At 42.4% G+C, this 22,379-nt stretch overlaps 1 protein-coding gene across 1 annotated transcript; it reads right to left on the bottom strand.

Moving 5' to 3' along the window:
* Positions 1 to 8,190: 8,190 nt before the first annotated feature.
* On the bottom strand, positions 8,191 to 22,180 carry mtpap (mitochondrial poly(A) polymerase). Its single transcript, XM_006804508.3, has 9 exons — positions 22,000 to 22,180; positions 21,106 to 21,272; positions 20,776 to 21,009; positions 20,455 to 20,679; positions 18,631 to 18,842; positions 16,858 to 17,084; positions 13,340 to 13,432; positions 13,169 to 13,242; positions 8,191 to 9,226 (listed from the first exon to the last, which is right to left on the bottom strand). The coding sequence occupies exons 1-9, from the start codon at positions 22,178 to 22,180 to the stop codon at positions 8,882 to 8,884; spliced, it is 1,758 nt and encodes a 585-aa protein (XP_006804571.2). The 3' UTR covers positions 8,191 to 8,881.
* Between the last annotated feature and the right edge of the window lie 199 nt (positions 22,181 to 22,379).

Here is a 22,379-nt window from a genome sequence, read left to right as displayed (position 1 = left end):
GGTAGCAGCAGCTTTGTTCCAAAGCTGAAAGCAAATATTCCAAGAACAATACTGCTGCCCGGAAGTTAAGCCCAACCAATTTGTCTCTACATCTGTCACACAATCTGTTACTTACATCTAATGTTGCACCAAACAGCTAGCCTCAAGTAATAAGCAGTATCAATCTTGTGCTTTTATGTGATTTTGTGCAGCTCCCTTTGGAGCCACGAGTATATAACTGTGTTCACACATATGCAACAGTCCTCCCAGCACCTGTAAACAGACTTTGATGTGTAAAATACGTTGCATTCCCCTTTATTGTTGATGCTGAGCATAGCTAAGCTGCTTCCATATTTTTTAAAAGCCCAAAAACAAAGCTATTAAAAAGACGTGTGATTATTAGGCTATAAAGAATCACAAGCCTTAAGCTGATCATGTTTCTTGAACTGATGCTGCAAATCGTAAAAGTGAAACTTATATAGTTTTGTTCTACAGCCTCATACTCGTAAGCTTTATAGACTGCTATTTAGATACTGCCATTGCTCTCAGAGTAAACCATGAACTTGAACTTGTGACTGTATCTGTATGGAGTGTGTATCTATTCAGCCAGGTTTGACCAGTGAAACGGAGCCAAGGCCGAAGTGAACATGCCGGCCCTCCGATAAGGCCCTCGCTGGCTGTGGTACAGACTGTAGATTAAGCTCTTATAGGAAAGGAGGAGAAATGTGGCTCATGAGGACAAAGCAGGGGGGGGCTCTGTGATCACAGTAGCGGTCCAACATTATTATCTCCACAACCCCACCACTGTACTCTCAGTCCCATCTCCACTCCCACTATCTTTGGAGCTGTGTCTTTACCCTCCTCTGGGGGCCACCCATAGCTGGCCAAACTATCTGGACAGAGTCCCGATGTTCAGTTCAGAGGAAATATCCCACACCAGGCTCTGCTGATGTGAAGGCCCAGCATATTAATATATTTAAATTAAAACTGACAATTTATTTCAATTTGTTTGTTTTTATTCAAACCACTAATAATTATTTCTTACAAGCTGTAGGCTAGTGATTGTAGAGACTTCAATATGGGTGTAAAGGATGTTAAACCTAGACTGATGATGTTGATAATTAAGACATAATCACAAAAAAAAATTAAATTGTTAAACTAGCAATTCCCTGTTTTCTTTATAACTACAATAATATAGGGGACAAAAACAGCTATTACACATTGTTGCCACTCTTGGTAAATCTAAGAGCTACACGCCAGAGCAACACCACCCAGGTGTTTTATTCTGTATGCAGCAGCTCAACTGAACATGAAAAACCTAAGGAAATATGACAGCCAAGTATTCCCATCACATCCAAGTCACTGACCTTGCTCGTCTACAGTTGAGGCATATCTGCAAGCCACTTTGCAACCCACCTCCATGCTTCTGAGTATAAAATACTGCAGCTCAGTATTTTGAATGCTGCAGGAAAAACTAAAGTATATACCTCTAAATACAATTCTGTATTTAGTAACTTCTGCTCGAGCTTTTTCCTGACACAAGAGCAAACATCATGTGATAAGCTCTGGGAACTTCACTGATCACATGTATTTTATGTGGCATCTCACACGCATTCTCCAGTCATGGGGCAAAGGCACCCAGGAGAGCCTAGTGGGTTGTGTTTCCATGGATGCCCGCCTATGTCCTGTTGCCATGCGTGCTTTGTGTGTGTTGTGTACCCGCGCAACAATTCATTTTTGGTCATAGCATGCAGCCACTGATCCGACCACTGCTGAATGGATGTAGCCACTCTACTGTCCAGTGAGAGAAAGAATGTGCAAACAACCACGGTCTCTGACACTCAGAGGCTTCGGCTGCCAGAAACTCTGTGCCAGGCTCCAATTAGGCAGCCCTGTGTCCTGAACTCAAACAATGGTTGTGTTGGTGGGTACAGTAAGTCCCAGCCATTCCCATACACCGTAAAGACCAAACGTACGTTACTCAGTTGGTGGCCAGTATTATCACTGTGGGTGATAGCCAGAGTGTGCAGACAAAGTAGCAAAGTACATTTCAGCGCTCCTTGCTCGCTCTCACCGTGTCCCATATGCAAAGCCATTCGTAGGGGTGCTGAGGAGTGCAAAAGTTGGGAGTAAAAGGGGGCTGCTAGAACACTCGTTCCTCGAACACGGAAACTGGTGTAATGGCTTCTCACAATGTTGCGGGGACAATTCATGGAACTGCGAGGGGAAGTGGTCTGGAGAGTACTTTCTCCACAAGTCTCCAAAGGCCCTTTGTGCAGACCGTGGAGGTAAGGGGAAGGAGTGGTGCAGTGACTCTGATGGCTTGATAAAATAACTTCTGAAAGTGCTCCGAGCGATAAGACTTCCACATCAAACAGCTTGCAGTAGCACTTTGTGTTTGGGGCCTTTTCCTCTTCCAGAACTCACTGGAAGGGGCTCCTCACACAAGCATATACACAACATACTTACTTACACTTGTATTTTTTAAACCCTCAAGACACTGTTTTACATTCTTTCAGGCCCTGAAGGTGCATTAGGAGCCAAGAAAAAGGCAGCAACATAAACCCTGGCCAGCGCCCCGCTGTACCTCAGGACTTCTTGTGATGGGGCCAATCCATCTTGGATTTTTCACAAGTTATCCTATTAAAGCAAAGCCCACCATGTGCCACTTGCAAAAGCCTTAGAGGAAGGTCACTGCTGGGCAGGTTACCCAAACACAGTCTCAGTCCTTTACAAGCCAAAGCAGTCTATTACAGGGAGATGGTCACATAAAACCTGTATTTTTTGCTGGTTGGGATGAGAAAAAAATATGATTAACCTTGTCAATGGCCCGTTACAACCTTTTGGCTAGTACCCACACCTTCTATCTATCCGTGTAATTACCTCATAAAGTGTTCAATAAATGGAGGGAGTGCCATCAAAGAGAGATCTATAAATTTGAAAAAACAGTACTTTGGGTTTTATACCACCATCTGCAAATCAGAATATCCATGGCACTGACATCACACTCCTTTAAAATGAACCCCACAACACCCAGCAGTCACATTTCATCAGATTCCCCCAAGCTGTTGATTTCCCCACCCCATGCTTTTCTGACTACCACGTTTCATAACCACTCTGTTGCTCCACTAGAGCACATCCATCAGTCAGAAACTCACTCATGGAAATAAACAAACTCCTCAAACCTCAAAGAACTCTGCTAGTCTGTGAGGAGAGGAAAACAGATGACCGAGATAGAGAGAGGGAGGCGTGCTGAATTTGAAAGAGGAGGCAGGGACAATGAGTGGAGTTCAAAGCAGCTTTGCTCCTTTCCTCCTGTCCATCCCGTGCCCCCCAATGGTAAAAGGGTGGACTGGTGGCAGAAGGGGAGGGGGAGGTAGTTAAAAGTCCATCCGCTCACCCCTCCGACCTCAGACGGCAATGAGCAGAAAAACAGCTGTGGGCCACTCACTCCCCACTCCTCCAACCTTGTCCCATGGGCCCGAGACACACATATACAAACACAGTCAGGCACTCTCATAGGATGTGAACCTGTAGATGCACTCCTAACACATGCACCCTACAGCGTTTTTGTCTTTCCTCAAACTCACTTACACACACTCAGGTTATATAAAAAGAAAGAAATATATAAATTGTGAATAACATTTACCAATTCAAGCTTAGAAAACATTTCAAGGGATGTGATTGGCAGACGTGGCACTGTAAATGGAAAACCAAATGAAATGTTTAAGTTTTATGTCTCTTTTTGGATATTTAGTATGACAAATCAGTCAGTGGGGTTTTCATCAAGGTCAATCTATTCAGCAGACCTCACCACAGAGCTGGCTGAGTTTAGTTCCAGTAAACTGGGTAACCAAGCTGGTGGGCTGTCTTGGACATCCCACGCTAACACCACTATGCCACCGTTTTCATCTAAAATCTTTAATTTTGACAAATGTTTTAAGAAAAATGTGGTATTCTTTGTTCAATCGCAACCATAATTTCTATCTAAATAAACAGCTATATAGAGAGAACTAAAGTGAAACTTGGAATTTTCTGCGAGTATGAAAAAAAAATACTCCCAAATTGCCACTGGCTGTCTTAACTAAAATCAAAGCCTAAAAGTACGTATGCAATTCTTCAGCGGTATGTATTGTCTTTCAGTTTATCTTTACATTTATTTAGATTCTAAATACATTTTCCAATAGTTTTTCATTTTAGAAAATTTGTTTCTAGCATTAATTTATTACCTTTGTGCTTCCCATTAACTATGTATGGATGCTGATTCCACATCTCAAAAGTGAAGACAATGTTGAAGTGGCTCAAAGCTGCTTCTTTCCAATGACCAGCAGGGGCCAGCTTCATTGTGTGCAGAAAAGTCTGATTATATAAATGCTCATGGGAAAAACAACCCTTCAGTTCCTGTGATCTATGACCTGAGTGAACACTCAGTGTCACTTCCATGTTTTTTTTAAATAAAGTATACCCCCTATTCGAGTTAAAATGCACGAGAAAGCAGGGGATGTTTCAGGGTGGGCCAAACTTGTCATTAATAAGTCACGATATGAGCCTATGGTATCAGTCAAAGCCAACCGCAGACTTTGAAACTGGGACCTCACTAATCATTGGGTGATGGGATTTTAGCCTAACCCCCAAGAACAAGGCTAATTTCTTCCCACACAGAAGAAGATAAAAAAAAAAAATTTAAAATTCAACATGTGAAACACAGGAACTGAAAATTTTATTACATGTCTCTATATATTTCATCCCAAGCACAAAAAAGTACAACTTGTTCAATTTAATCAGATCTCTGTGAGATAAAACGAAGTGTAAAAATAAATATATATATAGCCACCTATTATCCTTTAACCTCTGTTTAGTTGGTTAAAAATATCTATTACATTAACTGCTAGCAAGATGGATAAAAAAAAAAACATCAATCACTCAATGTTCTCCAAATTATTTTACTTCCCAGATGTTTTGGTTTTAGCATAACTTTAGCTTACTGCAGCTGGCTAGCTTGATGCTATCAATGGCAGCCATTGATAGCATTCAAGCTAACCAGCAATAAAGCCAATCACTGTACACTCATTGATTAAAGCCATTAAATAGTGCAGGTTATTGTAATCAATACATAAACTATACTACTTACAGTGGGGCAAAAAAGTATTTAGTCAGCCACCGATTGTGCAAGTTCCCCCACTTAAAATGATGACAGAGGTCAGTAATTTGCACCAGAGGTACACTTCAACTGTGAGAGACAGAATGTGAAAAAAAAATCCATGAATTCACATGGTAGGATTTGTAAAGAATTTATTTGTAAATCAGGGTGGAAAATAAGTATTTGGTCACCTCAAACAAGGAAAATCCCTGGCTCTCACAGACCTGTAACGTCTTCTGTAAGAAGCTTTTCTGTCCCCCACTCGTTACCTGTATGAATGGCACCTGTTTAACCTCATCATCTGTATAAAAGACACCTGTCCGCAGCCTCAACCAGTCAGACTCCAAACTCCGCCATGGCCAAGACCAAAGAGCTTTCGAAGGACACCAGGAAAAGAATTGTAGACCTGCACCAGACTGGGAAGAGTGAATCTACAATAGGCAAGCAGCTTGGTGTGAAAAAATCAACTGTGGGAGCAATCATCAGAAAATGGAAGACATACAAGACCACTGATAATCTCCCTCGATCTGGGGCTCCACGCAAGATCTCATCCCGTGGGGTCAAAATGATCATGAGAACGGTGAGCAAAGATCCCAGAACCACACGGGGGGACCTGGTGAATGACCTGCAGAGAGCTGGGACCAAAGTAACAAAGGTCACCATCAGTAACACACTACAACGGCAGGGAATCAAATCCCGCAGTGCCAGACGTGTTCCGCTGCTGAAGCCAGTGCATGTCCAGGCCCGTCTGAAGTTTGCCAGAGAGCACATGGATGATACAGCAGAGGATTGGGAGAATGTCATGTGGTCAGATGAAACCAAAGTAGAACTTTTTGGTATAAACTCAACTCGTCGTGTTTGGAGGAAGAAGAATACTGAGTTGCATCCATACCTACTGTGAAGCATGGGGGTGGAAACATCATGCTATGGGGCTGTTTTTCTGCCAAGGGGACAGGACGACTGATCCGTGTTAAGGACAGAATGAATGGGGCCAAGTATCGTGAGATTTTGAGCCAAAACCTCCTTCCATCAGTGAGAACTTTGAAGATGAAACGAGGCTGGGTCTTCCAACATGACAATGATCCAAAACACACCGCCCGGGCAACAAAGGAGTGGCTCCGTAAGAAGCATTTGAAAGTCCTGGAGTGGCCTAGCCAGTCTCCAGACCTCAACCCCATAGAAAATCTGTGGCGGGAGTTGAAAGTCCGTGTTGCTTGGCGACAGCCCCAAAACATCACTGCTCTTGAGAAGATCTGCATGGAGGAATGGGCCAAAATACCAGCTACTTTGTGTGCAAACCTGGTAAAGACCTATAGTAAACGTTTGACCTCTGTTATTGCCAACAAAGGTTATGTTACAAAGTATTGAGTTGTATTTTTGTTATTGACCAAATACTTATTTTCCACCCTGATTTACGAATAAATTCTTTACAAATCCTACCATGTGAATTCATGGATTTTTTTTTCACATTCTGTCTCTCACAGTTGAAGTGTACCTCTGGTGCAAATTACTGACCTCTGTCATCATTTTAAGTGGGGGAACTTGCACAATCGGTGGCTGACTAAATACTTTTTTGCCCCACTGTAGTTTCCCTGTGTGATCTCTCACAGTAGATACTATGTTTTATCCAGCTAGCTTCCACAAAGATAGCTAGATAGCTATTGAGATAGCTATTGATAGCTATATAGAAGATAGCTATTGTAGATAGCTATTGACAAAATGTCCAAGTCAAGAAAAAACTCAACTAAATGCACATCACTACAAAATTGTAAAGATATCATATTAGAGTTCTATCGTAGTCTGTTATACATATGGAAAATACGTCCCATTTTTGTAGTTGTTTTACAATTCAGTTTTTAGCACTTCAAATCAAGTTAATTATGTAAAATCAAAAAATAAGTGAAAGAAAGACATAAAAGTTTTATAGATGATTACATTTTTATAGGTTAAGAACTGGTTAACTTACAGCTTTCCTGAAGTGGAAGTAGATTCAGGTTCGTCAACTTTTGCTGATTATGAAATCCTCTGTATGAAAGTGAGATCAAACTGTCCCTGAACTTCTTGTATAAACCACTCCGAAAAATGAAGGGAACCGTCGATAATCACAGTATTGAACAAAGGCCAAAGTTCTCTGGCGATGCTCTTCCTGTTCTTTCTCACAAAAAGCAGAAGATACTGGTTCTGCCAAGTTGACCTTGAATCCATCTTGCCTTATGCAACAGTCCATCTTTTGGTATGTTCTTCACACTCACACACTAAAATACCTGTTACACTTGAATGGACTACAGGTATCGGGTCTTGCTAATAGAACTTCATCAATCACATGAGACAAGGACAACTGTCATCTGTGTGTGTGGGAAGATGCCATCCGGCAAACACGGCCCTTATTACCAAACAGAAACAGAAAAATTAGTCAGGAGGGATAAGAAGACAGCAATGGTCTGTGGTCACCACTTGCAGAACCACTCCCTTTTGGGGGATTGCCTTGTTGTTGCCTCTCGAGTGCACCTGTTGTCACTTTCACTTGCACCAAAGCAGATGAAACTGATTCACAGTGGGTTATGCTTCCTAACAGAACAGATTGATATCCCTTAAGTTTAAGTGACTTTGTGTTATACTGTGATAATTGAGGGTTCCTTTATATTTAACCTGGGTATCTTACGACAATACTGTCCTAAAAGTTGTGCTTTATGTTGCTGTCAGAATGACATAAAGTACACTTCAGTAACAACTCAAAGTTGAAGTGTTCCAAAATTGTGTTTACTGGTTATGTAGTGTTAGAGATAGAATAGCATGAACTTTATTTAGCGTTACCTGCAGTTACAAAGTAAATAGGAAGAACAGCTATTATTACTCAAGGGTTATTAGCTGTAATGCAATATTTGCAGTAAAAGCACACAAAGTAGATCAAATTTTACTGTTATAAATCTGTATCAGATAAATCAGATAGTTTTTACCACTAAACCTGTAAAAATCAGATATAAAAGCTGTTTATATAAAGTTTATTCTTTCTCCAACTACCAATGGTACTACTTCTGTAACAGTTCTAACAGAGTCAAGTGTTTGTCCCACTTTGCTGCTTTAATTACACTTGAAATGATATATTTTCAGATAAAAACACACACACACACACACACACGCCCCTTCTCACGTCTTAAAAAAAAAGAATAAAAAAAGATCATACTGCCTGGAAAAACTGAAATTTTAGAATTTATTTTATCAGACAAGGATAATTTTCAAAAGTATGAAATTTCTTTCCACGGTTATTTAGTATTTATGATTCTGATGTATTTTGCTACACTTCTGCTGCCTTTACTCGTGTTGGGGCTCCATAAGTGTAACAGTGTATAGAGTTTTCAGTAAAACCTTAATTATTCCGTCCATATTGTAACTGTATGCATAATGATTTAGCCTGAAGTGTAAACAGATGGTGTCTGTGCTGATGCTGTTAACAGTGATGTACATGATAATGAATCAAATTAACCTGTGAAACACTGAGCTACGAAACGAGCATCAGGCCAGACTGAATTACACAGTATTGTCTTTAATCACAACAGTGTGGGAAAGTCTACAGTTTACATGGCCAAGACTCCCTTATTTCAGGTCCCAAAACATATGCACTTATAGGTCTCACTAACACCCTCCAGTGTCCATGTTTGGAACTACAGTCCAGTTCCTGGAGCCTCTTCTCTCACAGCATCACACAGCAACACTGAGGAGGTTGAAGTCCTGACAAGAGAGTGGAGACATGGAAGAGTCCTTCTAGCTCTTCTTTAGTTGATTTTTATTTTTTAATGATTCTAGCAAGCCCTTTATCCTTTCACTGGCCGGCTCCCTCCTCCTTTTCTTGCGACTTTTGATCCCTGCAACCTGTGAAGGCAGAAGGAGGCTAGCAAGTCCCCAAGGTGTGGGTGCACCTTCGCCTCCCGCACCACCACCTCTTGGTGTGCTGGTTTCACTCTGCTGGAGCAGCCAGGCGCTCTCCTGAACCAAAGCCACGAATCGGTCGAGTTGGTTGGCGTTGACGTTCTTGCTGACGTTTAAAGAGGTTTCAAACGGGTTCTGGATGTGCAGCGGGGCCACCTCTGGCTTGTTCTGCTCCTTGCCCTGGAGGGAGAGGGAAGGGGACAAGGCAGGTTGAAAACACATTCGTGAGCAGCAACAGCTGTAAGTGTAGACCTTCGTGTCCTGTGCGTCATGGTCCATCAATTTCGTTGGTCATGGACTCAGCCCTTTACTGCTCTATCTGGGGCACACATAGCTGAGTAGAACACCTCTCTGCAGGGTAGCAGATGAAGAAGGGAAATGGACATGTCTTTTTTGACTTGGGGAAATGAGCAGAGTTTTTTTAATTTACCCAAAAAAAGAAGAAAAAAAATTAGCTTAGCCTGAAATAAAAAAAACATACTGTGGCCATCAAATAAAGTATCAAAATGTGGGTCAGAGGGAAGTCAAGAAGCTTCCGTGCTACTTTGCATGCTGTATCCTGCATAATGCCTGACAGTAAAGGCACAGGGGGATAAAGGACGGGCAGGAAGGATTAAAGATGGCAACATAAAGCCATAAGTCAGAAAAGGGGAGTGAAGCGGTGAATTGTAGCACAGTAAAGCAGATTTATGGTGGTTGCTCCACTGTTGAAAGCCGATAGGCAAGGGTCACAACCACAGTCTACCTGAAAGCTTCCTGTGCTGTAGGGAGTCTATGTCAAACTTCACATTAGTCTCATATATTAAGCTTGGGTCTCTCTTTCCCACGGGTATCGATTCATTAAACTCTAAGCTCTAGCAAAATCCCTGCATCTCATATACTGTGCCATCAAAGCATGAAGAGCTACTTTATCAACAAAATTTCTACTGGGAAGAGTAATAGGGAGTAAGAGGCATATTATTCAGCACTGAACATTTTAAGCAGTAGGTTAATTAACTATCGCGTATAGACAGAGAGGAAAAATTAGCCCCAAAAACTCCCAACGATGAAACACTGTGACTTCCATCCAGGATGTTCCCTCATTGCCAGTAGAAAGTATTACGCAGGCATAAACAGGCACATCAGGATAAATGTGGGTATAAAAAGAACAAATATGCATTTGTTTGCAGTTAATGTGACAGACCTCCTAATTGGGATCTAAAGCTCAAGGGCGCCGGGCTCCTGTGGGGCCGGCATCAATCACATGAGACGAGGACAGCTGTCATCTGTGTGTGTGGGAAGACGCCATCCAGCAAACACAGTCTTTATTACCAACAGATTTCCCTGCCGGAGCTCAGCTGGGTGCAAGAGTTGAAAGAAGGCTGAACTTCTCTCTGTGTGCGTTTAAATTTTATTCCAGTTCCTTAGGTGTGAGGATTTCGACTAAGGCTACGTTCACACTGCAGGTCTTAATGCTCAAATCAGAATTTTTGATCAAATCCGATTTTTTTTGTCTGCTCGTTCACACTACAAATAAAATGCGACAGCAAACGCGCTCCAGTGTGAACGCTCAAAGCGGCCCACATGCGCAAAAGAAGACTTCACACACAACGCGCTCTGTTTGGACCCAGAGCAAACAGTATTGTTTGACAGATAGCCGTTAATATAAAGACTTCGGACTTTACGTTTCCCAATTTTTGCTTTAAGTTATTTTGTTATTTACATAATAATGTAAATAACCTAATAATTATCCTTATTGCTGTTTTAGAGGAGCGGTGCTTCAAAGGATAGTTGCAGATTTCTGTCAGAATCTGCAGATTATACAGTACAAATAAAATGTTCACGTTTCTCCAACGTTGTCTTCCCAACAGTTTCACTGGATGGCCAGGAAGCGTTCGCGATGTCTTCTCTGGCGCTGATAATTGGCGTCTGTCTTGTGTTGGTGATGTAAAAGACGGATTTAATGCGACATGACCGTTCAAACAGCAGTCGCTTTCTAAACATCGGATATGTATCGGATTCAGTACCACATAGGAAAGTGACCCAGATCGGATTTGAAAATATCAGATTTGTGCCGTTCACACTGTCATACCATGATCGGATATGGGGCGCATAGGGTCAGAAAAATCAGATTTGATGCGCTTTCGCCTGCAGTGTGAACGTAGCCTAACACAGACACTGGACTGACTTTAAAACCATATTAATTTTTTGTCACATTAGCATGTAGATGTGGGAATCCTCAGACATCATATGATATGATATTGTCAAAATACACACAATACAATATTATTGTATTGCAATAACTACAAATGATGCCCTTAAAGCTAAACTTTGTCACTATCTATTTTATCCACTAAGATACTGCTCTGCTTGGAGAATGCACTCCTACTGTGGTTATAACTACCCACTGACATGTTTTTTATGCTTTTTTGTTGAGAAAGAAGATAAAGAAGGACTCTGTAGCATAGTAGTAGAGATGAGGACTGCTGAAGAAGCACAGCCGTCTGTCTGATGGATGCATGCGTAGTGCATCAGTTGCTAAAACAAAACAATAAAAACAAAAAAACAAAAAACCGGCCGATGCTACAGAATTTACATCACAATCAGAAACTGACATAATCACAGAAACTGTAACACTGGAATAAAAGACTGCGAGGATGCACAGCTCAATTAAACGATGTTAAAACTACCTGCATACAGTTATGTCAAATGTATATGTGTGTGTGTGTCCCACCATAACTCTGCAATGACTGTGCAGTACTGCAGAGGCCAGATCCACTAATAAATCCAAGCCCACACTGAAGGACCCCAGTTGAACCTTTTTACGACATATACAGCAATGCTGACAGTATATCAGAACACTCTGAGCCATCGCAGCTGTTTTTCAGTTTAACAGTCCAACTTTGTTCAAACGTTCCTTCAGACAGGAGCCTCAGTGTGTTTAGAAAACTTGATTTGAAGTCTAAATGGCAGCTTTGAAGTAGAGGGCTATTTGCCTTGTCCGAAATGTTTTACGAGCGTTTGTCAGTCTAAAAGTTTTGCTGCAGCTTTGACCGCTCTTTGCCAATTTTAGATTTTAAACTGGAGCTCCCACTTAATTCACATTTGCTCCCTTTTGAATGTGAGGAATTTTCTGGATATCTATTTATTTATTCATGCAGTTGGCATGGAGAGAAAAAAAAAGCACAGGAAGCGATTGTTGGTCTCATTATTATTTCATTAGCAGAGGGACAAATCCTTTGTACTGACTGATAAAACATGAGTAGAACTTCCTAAGCAACTCAAAAATCAGCTTGTTTGCAGCATTTCCAAAATTATGCAGCTGACTTTTCTCTTTGTAGAATATGGTTCTTTCTTTTTTCCAGCTCTCAGAAGTGGACATATACATGGATCTGTTATGCCTGCTAATCACTGGCCATTGGTGCAAACCCCTCAGATCCATCTTTGTCTGCCCCTCCCAGACAAGAGGTTTAAACATCAGGAGGCGGGGCTTGTTCTCACAGATGACCATGTCATATCCACACAGATCACACAGCAGAAAATCTGTGTGAAACCGAGCATTTAGAGCAAACTGAAGCTTTTTGCATGCAAGGATTTCCTGTACTTTCAATTGAATATGATTCATATTCATTTTCAATAATTGTAACAGTTGTGTCACTCCTTAAAATTTTGTCCGTGTTTAATACCATCCACAATACTTGTATGCCAGAAAGTATACGTCCAGCTTAACCTGTCTCTGCACATTTAAGTTCGTACTGCTGCAGTTTTTAAATTCATTTGTCACCATTTGCTTTATTTTCTGCCATATAACGCTACAGTAATAAAACATGGTAAAACTTTCAAATAATGAGGTCAGTGTATGTACAAGTAATCCCTGAGAGATAAAACCTCAAGCTTTGCTCTTGCATTGCAGCATGCTTTTTAAACCTTCTGTTTGAGGGGTGCAGCCAATCAGGAGCAAGGTGGCTCCAAGGAAGGGAGACTAAAGCAAGAACAGGCTTAGTTAATTATTTTGATCTGTGAATCATGCAAAATCACTCCAGGAATAAAAATATGGGCAGTTGCAAATAAGCAAAGTAGGTTGCCGTTAACAGGTACACCCCCTTCAACTGGCACCAGGCAGTTCTGGATAATCATGCTCACCTTTCTGATATTTATGGACATCCGGCTGAATGGGAAGGTGGCGTAGAACTCGAAGAACTCACCCAGCAGTTGCTCTAAAGCAAAGATAGAAAACTGGAATTAGCACAAAAGCCCGCTAACACAAATGTCCCCGACATATCAAACTGTGGGGGGGCGGTCTCTTGTGCTCACCTAGCGTCTCTGTGTTGCTCTGAAGCTGGATCTTGTTGAAGTCGCTGACAAACGTGCAGTCGTTCCCCTCGATCACGCTCTTGTCCGCGGGGCCTTGTGGAGACGAGAGCAGGGACACAAGGTAAAACGTCTGCCTTTACACGCCTGCGACGGCCATAAACAAGACACAGATGGATGGAGTCACGCGCTCGTGGCCAGAAAACAAGAAGGGGAGAGCAGGCGCACGTGATAAACAAAAAACAAAAAAAGAACAAAGACAGCATGCATCATGTCCTTCCTTGGCTGGTTTACATCTTTAACCGTGCCCTTGTCGAGTCTCCTTCACCACCATGAGGCTGGTGTGTGTGTGAGAGTATGTTAGTGTGTTATACTGCTGTTTAAATAACTGCCTGGAAGCGCACATGTGTGTGTGTGTGTGTCTAGAGGAGGTGGGTCATTGACCTTCCCAGAGTGATGGGCCTTTTATTGTCCTGTAAGCACTCTGTGTGATAGAGTCTGCGCTAAATGGTGTGCCGAGGAGGAAGAGGAAGGAGAGGAGGGGAGGAGGTGAGGTTAGATTGCTTTTGGAAGGCAATTATCAGGCAGCCAAGGTGACAGAAAGAGGGGCAGAGGGAGGCGAGTGGACTTGCGGGCAGATTGGTGTGACGGCAGTTCTATTAGAAAAGGACACTGGGTTAAACATTCCTAACACATATATACATGGTAATAAGATGGATGGCTGGAAGGCTTTCCCAGGATGCTGTGTATTAAATAAAACAAGTGAACAGTCTCCAGGGCTGTAGATGAAGGATGTGCGTTGTACTCAGTGTTGCTGGGTCACACCTGACATTGAAATGTTGCTCTTGGCTACAGTTAAATTTGAAAGTCATGGACACAGCAAAGGTGCATTGAACACAATTATGCTGCATGGCAATGGCACCTATGCTCAGGCTGAGGACCCCACAAGGACAACGTCTCTCTTCATCTGAAGTGGGCACAGCAGGTGGACCAATACTTAACAAGTCTTCAAGCTCGGTTTACCAGATCAACTTGATTGTGATATGGTTGTGCCCTGTCTGCTAAAGCAGCGGTCCCCAACCGGTCTGTGAGTCGTTTGGTACCGGGCCGCGAGAGTTGAGGCTCCGGTATGAAATGTATGGTTTTCAGGGTTTTTATCGGTTTTCAGCGTTATTTTGTTATTGTTTTGATCGTTAACTCGGTTTTCCTGGGTCTTTTCATGTGCGTTATGAATAAATCTTCTTTTTTTCGGTACCGGTACTACTTTTATTTTGTTGTATTTATCCGCGACACATTAAAGGCCGGTCCGTGAAAAATATTGTCAGGCATAAACCGGTCCATGGCGCAAAAAAGGTTGGAGACCGCTGTGCTAAAGAATACATACATTAGCAGATGATAACTGGGCTTTGTCTATGACCTGGAAAAAGCAAGTGTTTTAGCACGTCTTACAAAGGCAGCCGCTGGTCCCTGCCAGGCCGAGGGGGCCTCTTCCATGGGAGAAGAGGCCCAGAAAGCAATGGGTCTGCACGCTGCAGAATGCAACAATTCAATTCAATTCAATTTTATTTATATAGCGCCAAATCACAACAAAAGTCGCCTCAAGGCGCTTCATAGATACAGAGAAAAACCCAACAATCATATGACCCCCTATGAGCAAGCACTTTGGCAACAGTGGGAAGGAAAAACTCCCTTTTAACAGGAAGAAACCTCCGGCAGAACCAGGCTCAGGGAGGGGCGGGGCCATCTGCTGCGACCGGTTGGGGTGAGAGAAGGAAGACAGGATAAAGACATGCTGTGGAAGAGAGACAGAGGTTAATAACAGATATGATTCAACACAGAGAGGTCTGTTAATACATAGTGAGCGAGAAAGGTGACTGGAAAGGAAAAACTCAATGCATCATGGGAATCCCCCGGCAGCCTACATCTATTGCAGCATAACTAAGGGAGGATTCAGGATCACCTGGTCCAGCCCTAACTATATGCTTTAGCAAAAAGGAAAGTTTTAAGCCTAATCTTAAAAGTAGAGACACACACCTCAGTCACTGAAAGCAGCAGTAACAAGACACCATTAATTATCCCTCCACAAGTTCAAAAGGTGCAATCTAGACCACCGGGAGGCTTCACAAGTGTGAAAGCTGCAATAAAGATGTTAGGACCCTCAGTGGTGAGTGGATGCCCGGATTACAGCATGTCTTTATCCTGTTTTCCTTCTCTCACCCCAACCGGTCGCAGCAGATGGCCCCGCCCCTCCCTGAGCCTGGTTCTGCTGGAGGTTTCTTCCTGTTAAAAGGGAGTTTTTCCTTCCCACTGTCGCCAAAGTGCTTGCTCATAGGGGGTCATATGATTGTTGGGTTTTTCTCTGTATCTATGAAGCGCCTTGAGGCGACTTTTGTTGTGATTTGGCGCTATATAAATAAAATTGAATTGAATTACTCCAAAGGCATAAAAACGTGTGGAAAGAAAAAATAATTTGAATTGTTTGATGTCATTTAAAAGACACTGTTTAAACTGCAGTTGTTTCAACAACATCTCGTGTTGTTCATCACTTCTTCTGTAAATAGATGTTCATTAGAGGTGAACAAATACTGGAGATGTATGAATTCTATGACAGCAAAAATGGTGCTAGAAGTACAACGTGCATGAATGAAGTCAGTGAATTTCTCAAGCTGTTTTAATCCAATTTAACTGGAGATTCCATGTATGTATTTCTATAAACAAATGAAGCTCAAAGTGTCCAGAGGTGCTTAAACGTGGTTACAAACAGAAAAGACTTTCCCCCGGAGAAAATCACCCCAACCAGCTGTGAATGAGAATTCTTGTTACTTCCAAAATGTGTTATTTGCTTACTATTCAGCAAAATTTTACAATCTGGTGCTTTTCTTGCTTTTATTTGCCAGGAAACACAATATTCAGGGAGTGGGGACCTCTGCTCTTACTTTGTTCACCTCCTCCCTGCTGCGTGAATTTTACTCTGACTCAGTTAATTGGAACCTTTTCACACGTGCACTGGGACTGTCCTCAAAGCAGGTATCTTACACTGAAAATCTAACTTCCTTAACACCAAAAGTTTTTGTTGAATCATTTATGACATTTTTCATTTCTAAGTAACTAATTGACCAAGGTATATTTGTGAGTGTGACTACAGCTGTACAGAGAAAACCCCCACCCCACACTGCCGCTAATGTACTCGGTGGTTGCATTTTATATTTTAGGGAACAGTTAGTAAGCAACGTGTGAAGAAAAAAAAGGCATTATTAATTTATGAACTTCTTGTTTTTTGCCCGACACTTAAATAAGAAAAATGTTTTCTAATGAACGTGTTTGCTTAAGATTGGAAAGTACACTGTTTTTGAAGCATGAAGAACGAGACTGTCGTGTTGGGCTGTGAAATGCTACGCTTAGAATGATTGTTAAGAATAGAAAAAAGCATAACTCTTTATGTTATTAACTAAAACACTACTGAAACTTTGAAACTTATTAACAAATTCTCAGAGGTCCGCTGTGTGAGGGCTGGATGGTACCTGCGAGGTCCCGCAGGTGGTCCAGTGTGGGGATGATGGGAGGACTCCTCTTCTGCAGGAAGAACAGCACCATGACAGTGAGGGAGAAGTTGGTGATCCAGGCCCCGGGGATGCTGCTGGTGACTCCGTGAGCTCGGGCCCAGCAGCGTACGGTGAACACCAGGCTGCGCACCCGAGGGTCCAGCTCTCCATACAGGTAGAGCAACTCTGTGCTCTTCATCGCCACCCTGTGGAGAACACAAAGAGTGACATCTGAGCATACGGTGCATCCAGATAGATGCCGTTTTCACAGTCTGAGGTTCGGAGTGCTAGAGTAGGTTATCATCAAGGATGTGTCTGTGTATTTCTGCATTCATCCCTCCTTGGACCCAGATGAGTATCCCAGTTCCTGATGCTGGGAAACATTCCCACAACAATGATGCAGCCACCATCGTGCTTCACTGTAGGGGTGATTGTGACTACTTTTGTTTACTCCAGACATGACGCTCGGTATTCCGGCCAGAGAGTCAGAGATCTGAGAGTCCTTTAGCTGATTTCTGGCAAACTCCAGGCGGGCTGTTATGTACCTCTCACTGTCTGATTTTGGAGATTTCAAATGGAAATTTAGTAATATGGAATGGAGCTTGCAAAGAAAAGCGTCTGGACTTCTTTAAGTTACTTGAAGACGTTTCACCTCTCATCCGAGAAGCTTCTTCAGTTCTAAGGTCAAATGGTGGCCCCACCTTATCCTGCGAACGCATGATAAGGTGGGGCCAGGTTTCACAATGAGCTCACCCGAAACCCTGGCTGATTGGGACCCACACCCAGTTTCACACCTTGGCTCAGGCGATTAGAGGATCATCGGGGGGTCCTTTTGTCCCTCTGTGGGGGGAAACTCCCACTAGGTTTATATCTGGGACTCTCCACCATTTGACCTTAGAACTGAAGAAGCTACTCGGATGAGAGGTGAAACGTCTTCAAGTAACTTAAAGAAGTCCAGACGCTTTTCTTTGCAAGCTCCTTTAACTACGATGACCTGGATGACTGAGAACCTTCACAGACAGTAATATGGAATGGCTTTTGAAAATAAATAACACTATGTTCAATTATAAAATGCCTGCATTTTGCCTTAAATATAGAACTTGGAGATGTGTTAACAGCATTAACAGTTCAGAGAAATGGTGCAAGGGCCGACCATTACAGGTCAGAGAAACTAAATGTACCGCTGGAGAGCAGCATTCAGCTGACTCGGCTGCTGTTCGTCTGTTTTTCTTGAATGCACGTATTCACACCTCAGGCAGGAAGGTGCTACGCTTCAATGATCTGTGAGCACGATTTAAGAAAAGTCCCCCCTCTCACAGCCACCCACAGATGCTGGTTTAACTCCATTTCCTTAGAAACTGCAGAGTGGTTTTCTGTACGTTAGCAGGTGTGTGTGTGTGTGTGTGTGTGTGTGTGTGTGTGTGTGTGTGTGTGTGTGTGTGTGTGTGTGTACTTGTGTCACACACCAGCAGAGACCACAAGTCAATAACGTTGGAAGGAAAAGAAGTGAAACACAAACAAGCCCACACTTCGTGTTCAGTTTCACAGCGGAAAAATGCAAGACTGACCCATCGTAGCACTTCCTGCCAGTCTGGTTTCTGTCTGGGAGCTTTTATAACACAAGCGTGGTCAAAAATGGTATTATGGGTAACGTAAAAAGAGCAGTTACTGTGAAGCAAGAGAACTGTGACCAAGTAAATCTGACATTTTACTCGTTCCACTGACGTCAGAACATCTGCGCTGACTGAGTACCTGTTGTTGGCTGTGAGGTCACACTGAAAGCCAGACGGCTGGTGGGCGAAACGGACCAGAGGGCACCGTGCGTTGAGAATTTTCTGTACCCCCACGCAGCCGGGCCCAAACTGGTCGACGCACTCCCCGATCACAGACAGGATGCTCTGAGTAACGGCTCGCTCTGAATTGGCCCGCTTCATCTGGTACTCCAGGGAGAGGCCTGACTTAGGCTGCACACACAGAATCAGATATGTTTAAACTTTAATTTTTCAATTGTTTTGTCCTAAGAGACCATGAGGCATACAGTGGTTATTTTCATTTGATCCTATAGTATCTCCACACCTTTCTGTCTTATGACATGTAAATAAAATATTCACCTAATACATGTTTCAGGGTGACTCTCTTCTGTGTCAAGTTGATATCTGTGGTCATTCTAGTTGAGCTGCCAGTTAACCGTTACATTACTGCAAGTGCATTCATAGCTTTCAAACAAACTAAAGACAGACACATGCACATCAGCTGTCTGAAAGTCAGACCAACACATCAGCATTTTTAGTCTGGAGATAGTGGGGATCTAGCAGTTGGCAAAAAGAAAGAAGCAACCACTTTTGCACCACTTTGTTTGGTTTTATGCAAAGGATTTCTGGGTAGTGCGTCGCTGTGGGGTGATATCAGGAGATAAATCAATATGTGAGGGCAATTTTTATACACATGTATAGGTGGTTTCAAACATATGTGCCATGAGCCAAACATACCCTGCAAAATGGTTCAATGCAGGCCACTGGATGCATTTTTAAGTAAGATCTACACAACAAGAACCCCTGCTGCACAGAAGCTTTCTTTTGGAATAAAAACAACCAGAAAGAGGATAAACTGCGGCATATTTTTCAAATTGCTCCTACTTTTTATGAGCCATCTGTGATGTTTCATTATATGAATATACTTCAAAAAGTGCTTCGTGGGAATTTTTTTATATGCCGCTATTTAATGGGTTTACTGGTCTAGCTCATTTGAGATCAACTTGGACAGCATGTTGCCCATTAACTTAAATAAGTTTGATAACTCTGTCACATGTTTTATTGCTCCCTCAGTGCCACTGGATAATAAAATGAAATTGGTTCATGTGTGATTGTGGTGGCAAATCCGCAATTGCTGGCAGAGGCACTTAAAAAAGTCTAAAAATACTAACCTAATTTCCTATAACGGTGAAGGTAGACAAGTGCAAATGCCTGCAGCAAAGCATTCAAAGCAATGGAAAGTGAACAAGAGAGGTGAAGAGCAGAGTACAGGCAGGGTGAGTGGGTGGGAATGAGTGTCAGGGGCGACTTATGGCAGTAAGAAAGCAAGACTGAAAGGGAAGGTTTATGAGCTGGTCGTGAAACCAGCTATGATGTGTGGCTTGAAGACAGTAGCACTGACAATAAACACAGAGGGCAGAGCTTACAGGTGGTGGAGATGGTGATGCTAAGATTTTCAATATATTAGAAATGAGTACATCAGAGAGACAGCTATGATTAAGCATTTTAGAGACAAAGTCAACAGAAAAAGAGGAAGACCACAGACAGGATTCATGGATGACAGAGGAGGACGTTAAGGTCACATAGAAACGGATGATCTGCTGTGTCGACCCCCAAAGGGAGCCGAAAGAAGCAAAAGAAGAACGTGGTTCTTTCATATGCCTTTTTTGTGTCAGAGACAACAAAACAAACCAAAGGAGTAGTTAGTTTAGATGCAGATAAAATGCTTAAAAGGAAAGCTACCTCACAACTCACAAGGAAATCACTGCAAACTGTTTGCCAATAAATCTAATATTTTCTAAAGAAACCTAGAAAGCCTCATTACCAGTTTCACATTGCGTCCAGTGATGCTGTCCAGATCCAGCAACATGTCCAGGTCACAGCCAAGCTTTCCAAAGCCATTCACTGATGAGCCAAAGGGTTTGATGGTGCATTCTGGAAAATAAGCGGTAGCAATATCCTTGAGCAGGGAACAGATGAGGAAACGCAGCCTGCTGTTCTCCTCTGTGAGTTGATAGGCTTCAGTCAAGGAGCTTATCTGCTTGTCTATCTGAGGGAAACCAGGAAATGGGAAACATCCGAATCAATCAACTTCAAACAAGACTTAAAATGTAAGTATAACTTTTGATGTGATAAGTCAACATACACTCTGTTCTCTGGAAAGTGTCTTTATTAGCTCATTGATGGGAATAGTGGTCTGAGGTTGGCACTGCAGGCCTGACAGTTGGTTTGATGAGTCCACTGAGCCGAGGTTTCTGAGTGACAACAGTCTGGATTTGAAAGGCACTGTGGATTCGTGGATGCCACCAGGAATTGCCACCCCTTCAAGTAAAGACGTAACACTTTCCTGGTTGGCAAACTCCACTACAGCATACACTCCCTGGAGAATTACACAATATCATAATTGTAACATAATTCCAACAGGGTGGTGAGGTAGCAGTACTTGCTTATCAGAAGAGGTTGGTCTTTTACTCACATAGCTTTCATAAAAGAAGTATTTATTGATTTCTCCATGTTTTGATAAATACTTGAGGAACTTTTTCTCATTGGTACTGGACTGACAGCTGATGAGAACGGACCTCTCTGCTTGCTCTTGTCTCTCCATGTGGAGAGTGTGCAGAGACTTCCTTCCATTCTTTTCATCTGACAACAGAGAAGAAGCCATCCAACAAGTCAAGTTTTTTTCTCTGAGAGTAAGACATTTAAAACTGTGTAATAAGCACGCTGTTGTTAACAGACAGACGGGACAATATTAGCTGTATAAGACCTTTGGGACTGGTTGGGGGTGCACAAATATATGGGCCTAACATTAGTTTCAACTTGGGTGACTGATATCAGCTTACTGGGAAATAATATGACATTTACCGGTGACAGCAGGCAATAATTCTGTGGTGTGTCTCGTCAGTTTTGCACTGATAAACGTTCAAAGACTGGGATGCACCAAATTGATAATAAAATGCAAAAAATGTGATGTATCGTCGGTTAAGTTCTAGTTTTCATTGTTCAATTGTCCCAGAACATGTCAACAAACCTCATTTAAAAAACTGTCAGTTTTACAGTGGGGCTTTCTATGTAAATATACACGTCCCACAAATAACAGGTACAAGTTCTATATAATACAATTTTAGCCGAAAAATAGTTATCGCGTTGTTATCGTTAACAGTCACAGTGCCGAATTTTACGTATGACCCAGTGATTTCTTACAGGTCACATATTGTGTAAAACGCACAACGCACTTAGAGTTACGGCCTTTACCAACAAAAATATAACGTTTCTCAGGGGAGTTTGGAATGGTGCTCACTCGACATCACACGGCGGTGTATTAGGGCTAGCCTAAAGGCCAGCTTCTTTTCTAGGCTTAATTACTAACCACTTTCGTCACTTCGAGTGGCCTCAGCTCGGGCAATAACGACGTCTGTTCCTATACTTCTGTGAAGAAACGCGTCGGTTTTCTGTAGGCACTTCGCGAGGCTGGCCCTTCCTCTCATATGTAACCTGCACACAGCAAAGGAGGACGCCATTGTTTTTCGGAATGAAGCGCAAATGCGCATGCGGCTGGTCCTGTCTACGGCAACCTAGAGCTACCAGAAAAGACACTTTCTAGTGTTTTAAAAAACTATCATCCGATTTCTTTGGGCTGAGTCTGTAACGTCTTTTAAAGGTATCAAATTTGAAATTGAATTGAATTTTTTTTATTTACTACAAATAAGCTTCAGTGTTGGTGATATATTATGCATCGTACATTAAACG

This window comes from Neolamprologus brichardi, chromosome 9 (genome assembly GCF_056152115.1).
Source record: "Neolamprologus brichardi isolate AB-2024 chromosome 9, ASM5615211v1, whole genome shotgun sequence".
NCBI lineage: Eukaryota > Metazoa > Chordata > Actinopteri > Cichliformes > Cichlidae > Neolamprologus > Neolamprologus brichardi.
This window is presented reverse-complemented; position numbering and strand designations above follow the sequence as displayed.

Coding starts and splice junctions, on each gene's coding strand:
- mtpap (XM_006804508.3), bottom strand. CDS start 22,180: ATGCGCATTTGCGCTTCATTCCGAAAAACAATGGCGTCCTCCTTTGCT. Junction 21,010..21,105: donor ACTTCTTTTATGAAAGCTAT/GTGAGTAAAAGA, acceptor GTAATTCTCCAG/GGAGTGTATGCTGTAGTGGA. Junction 17,085..18,630: donor GACCTCACAGCCAACAACAG/GTACTCAGTCAG, acceptor TGTTCTCCACAG/GGTGGCGATGAAGAGCACAG.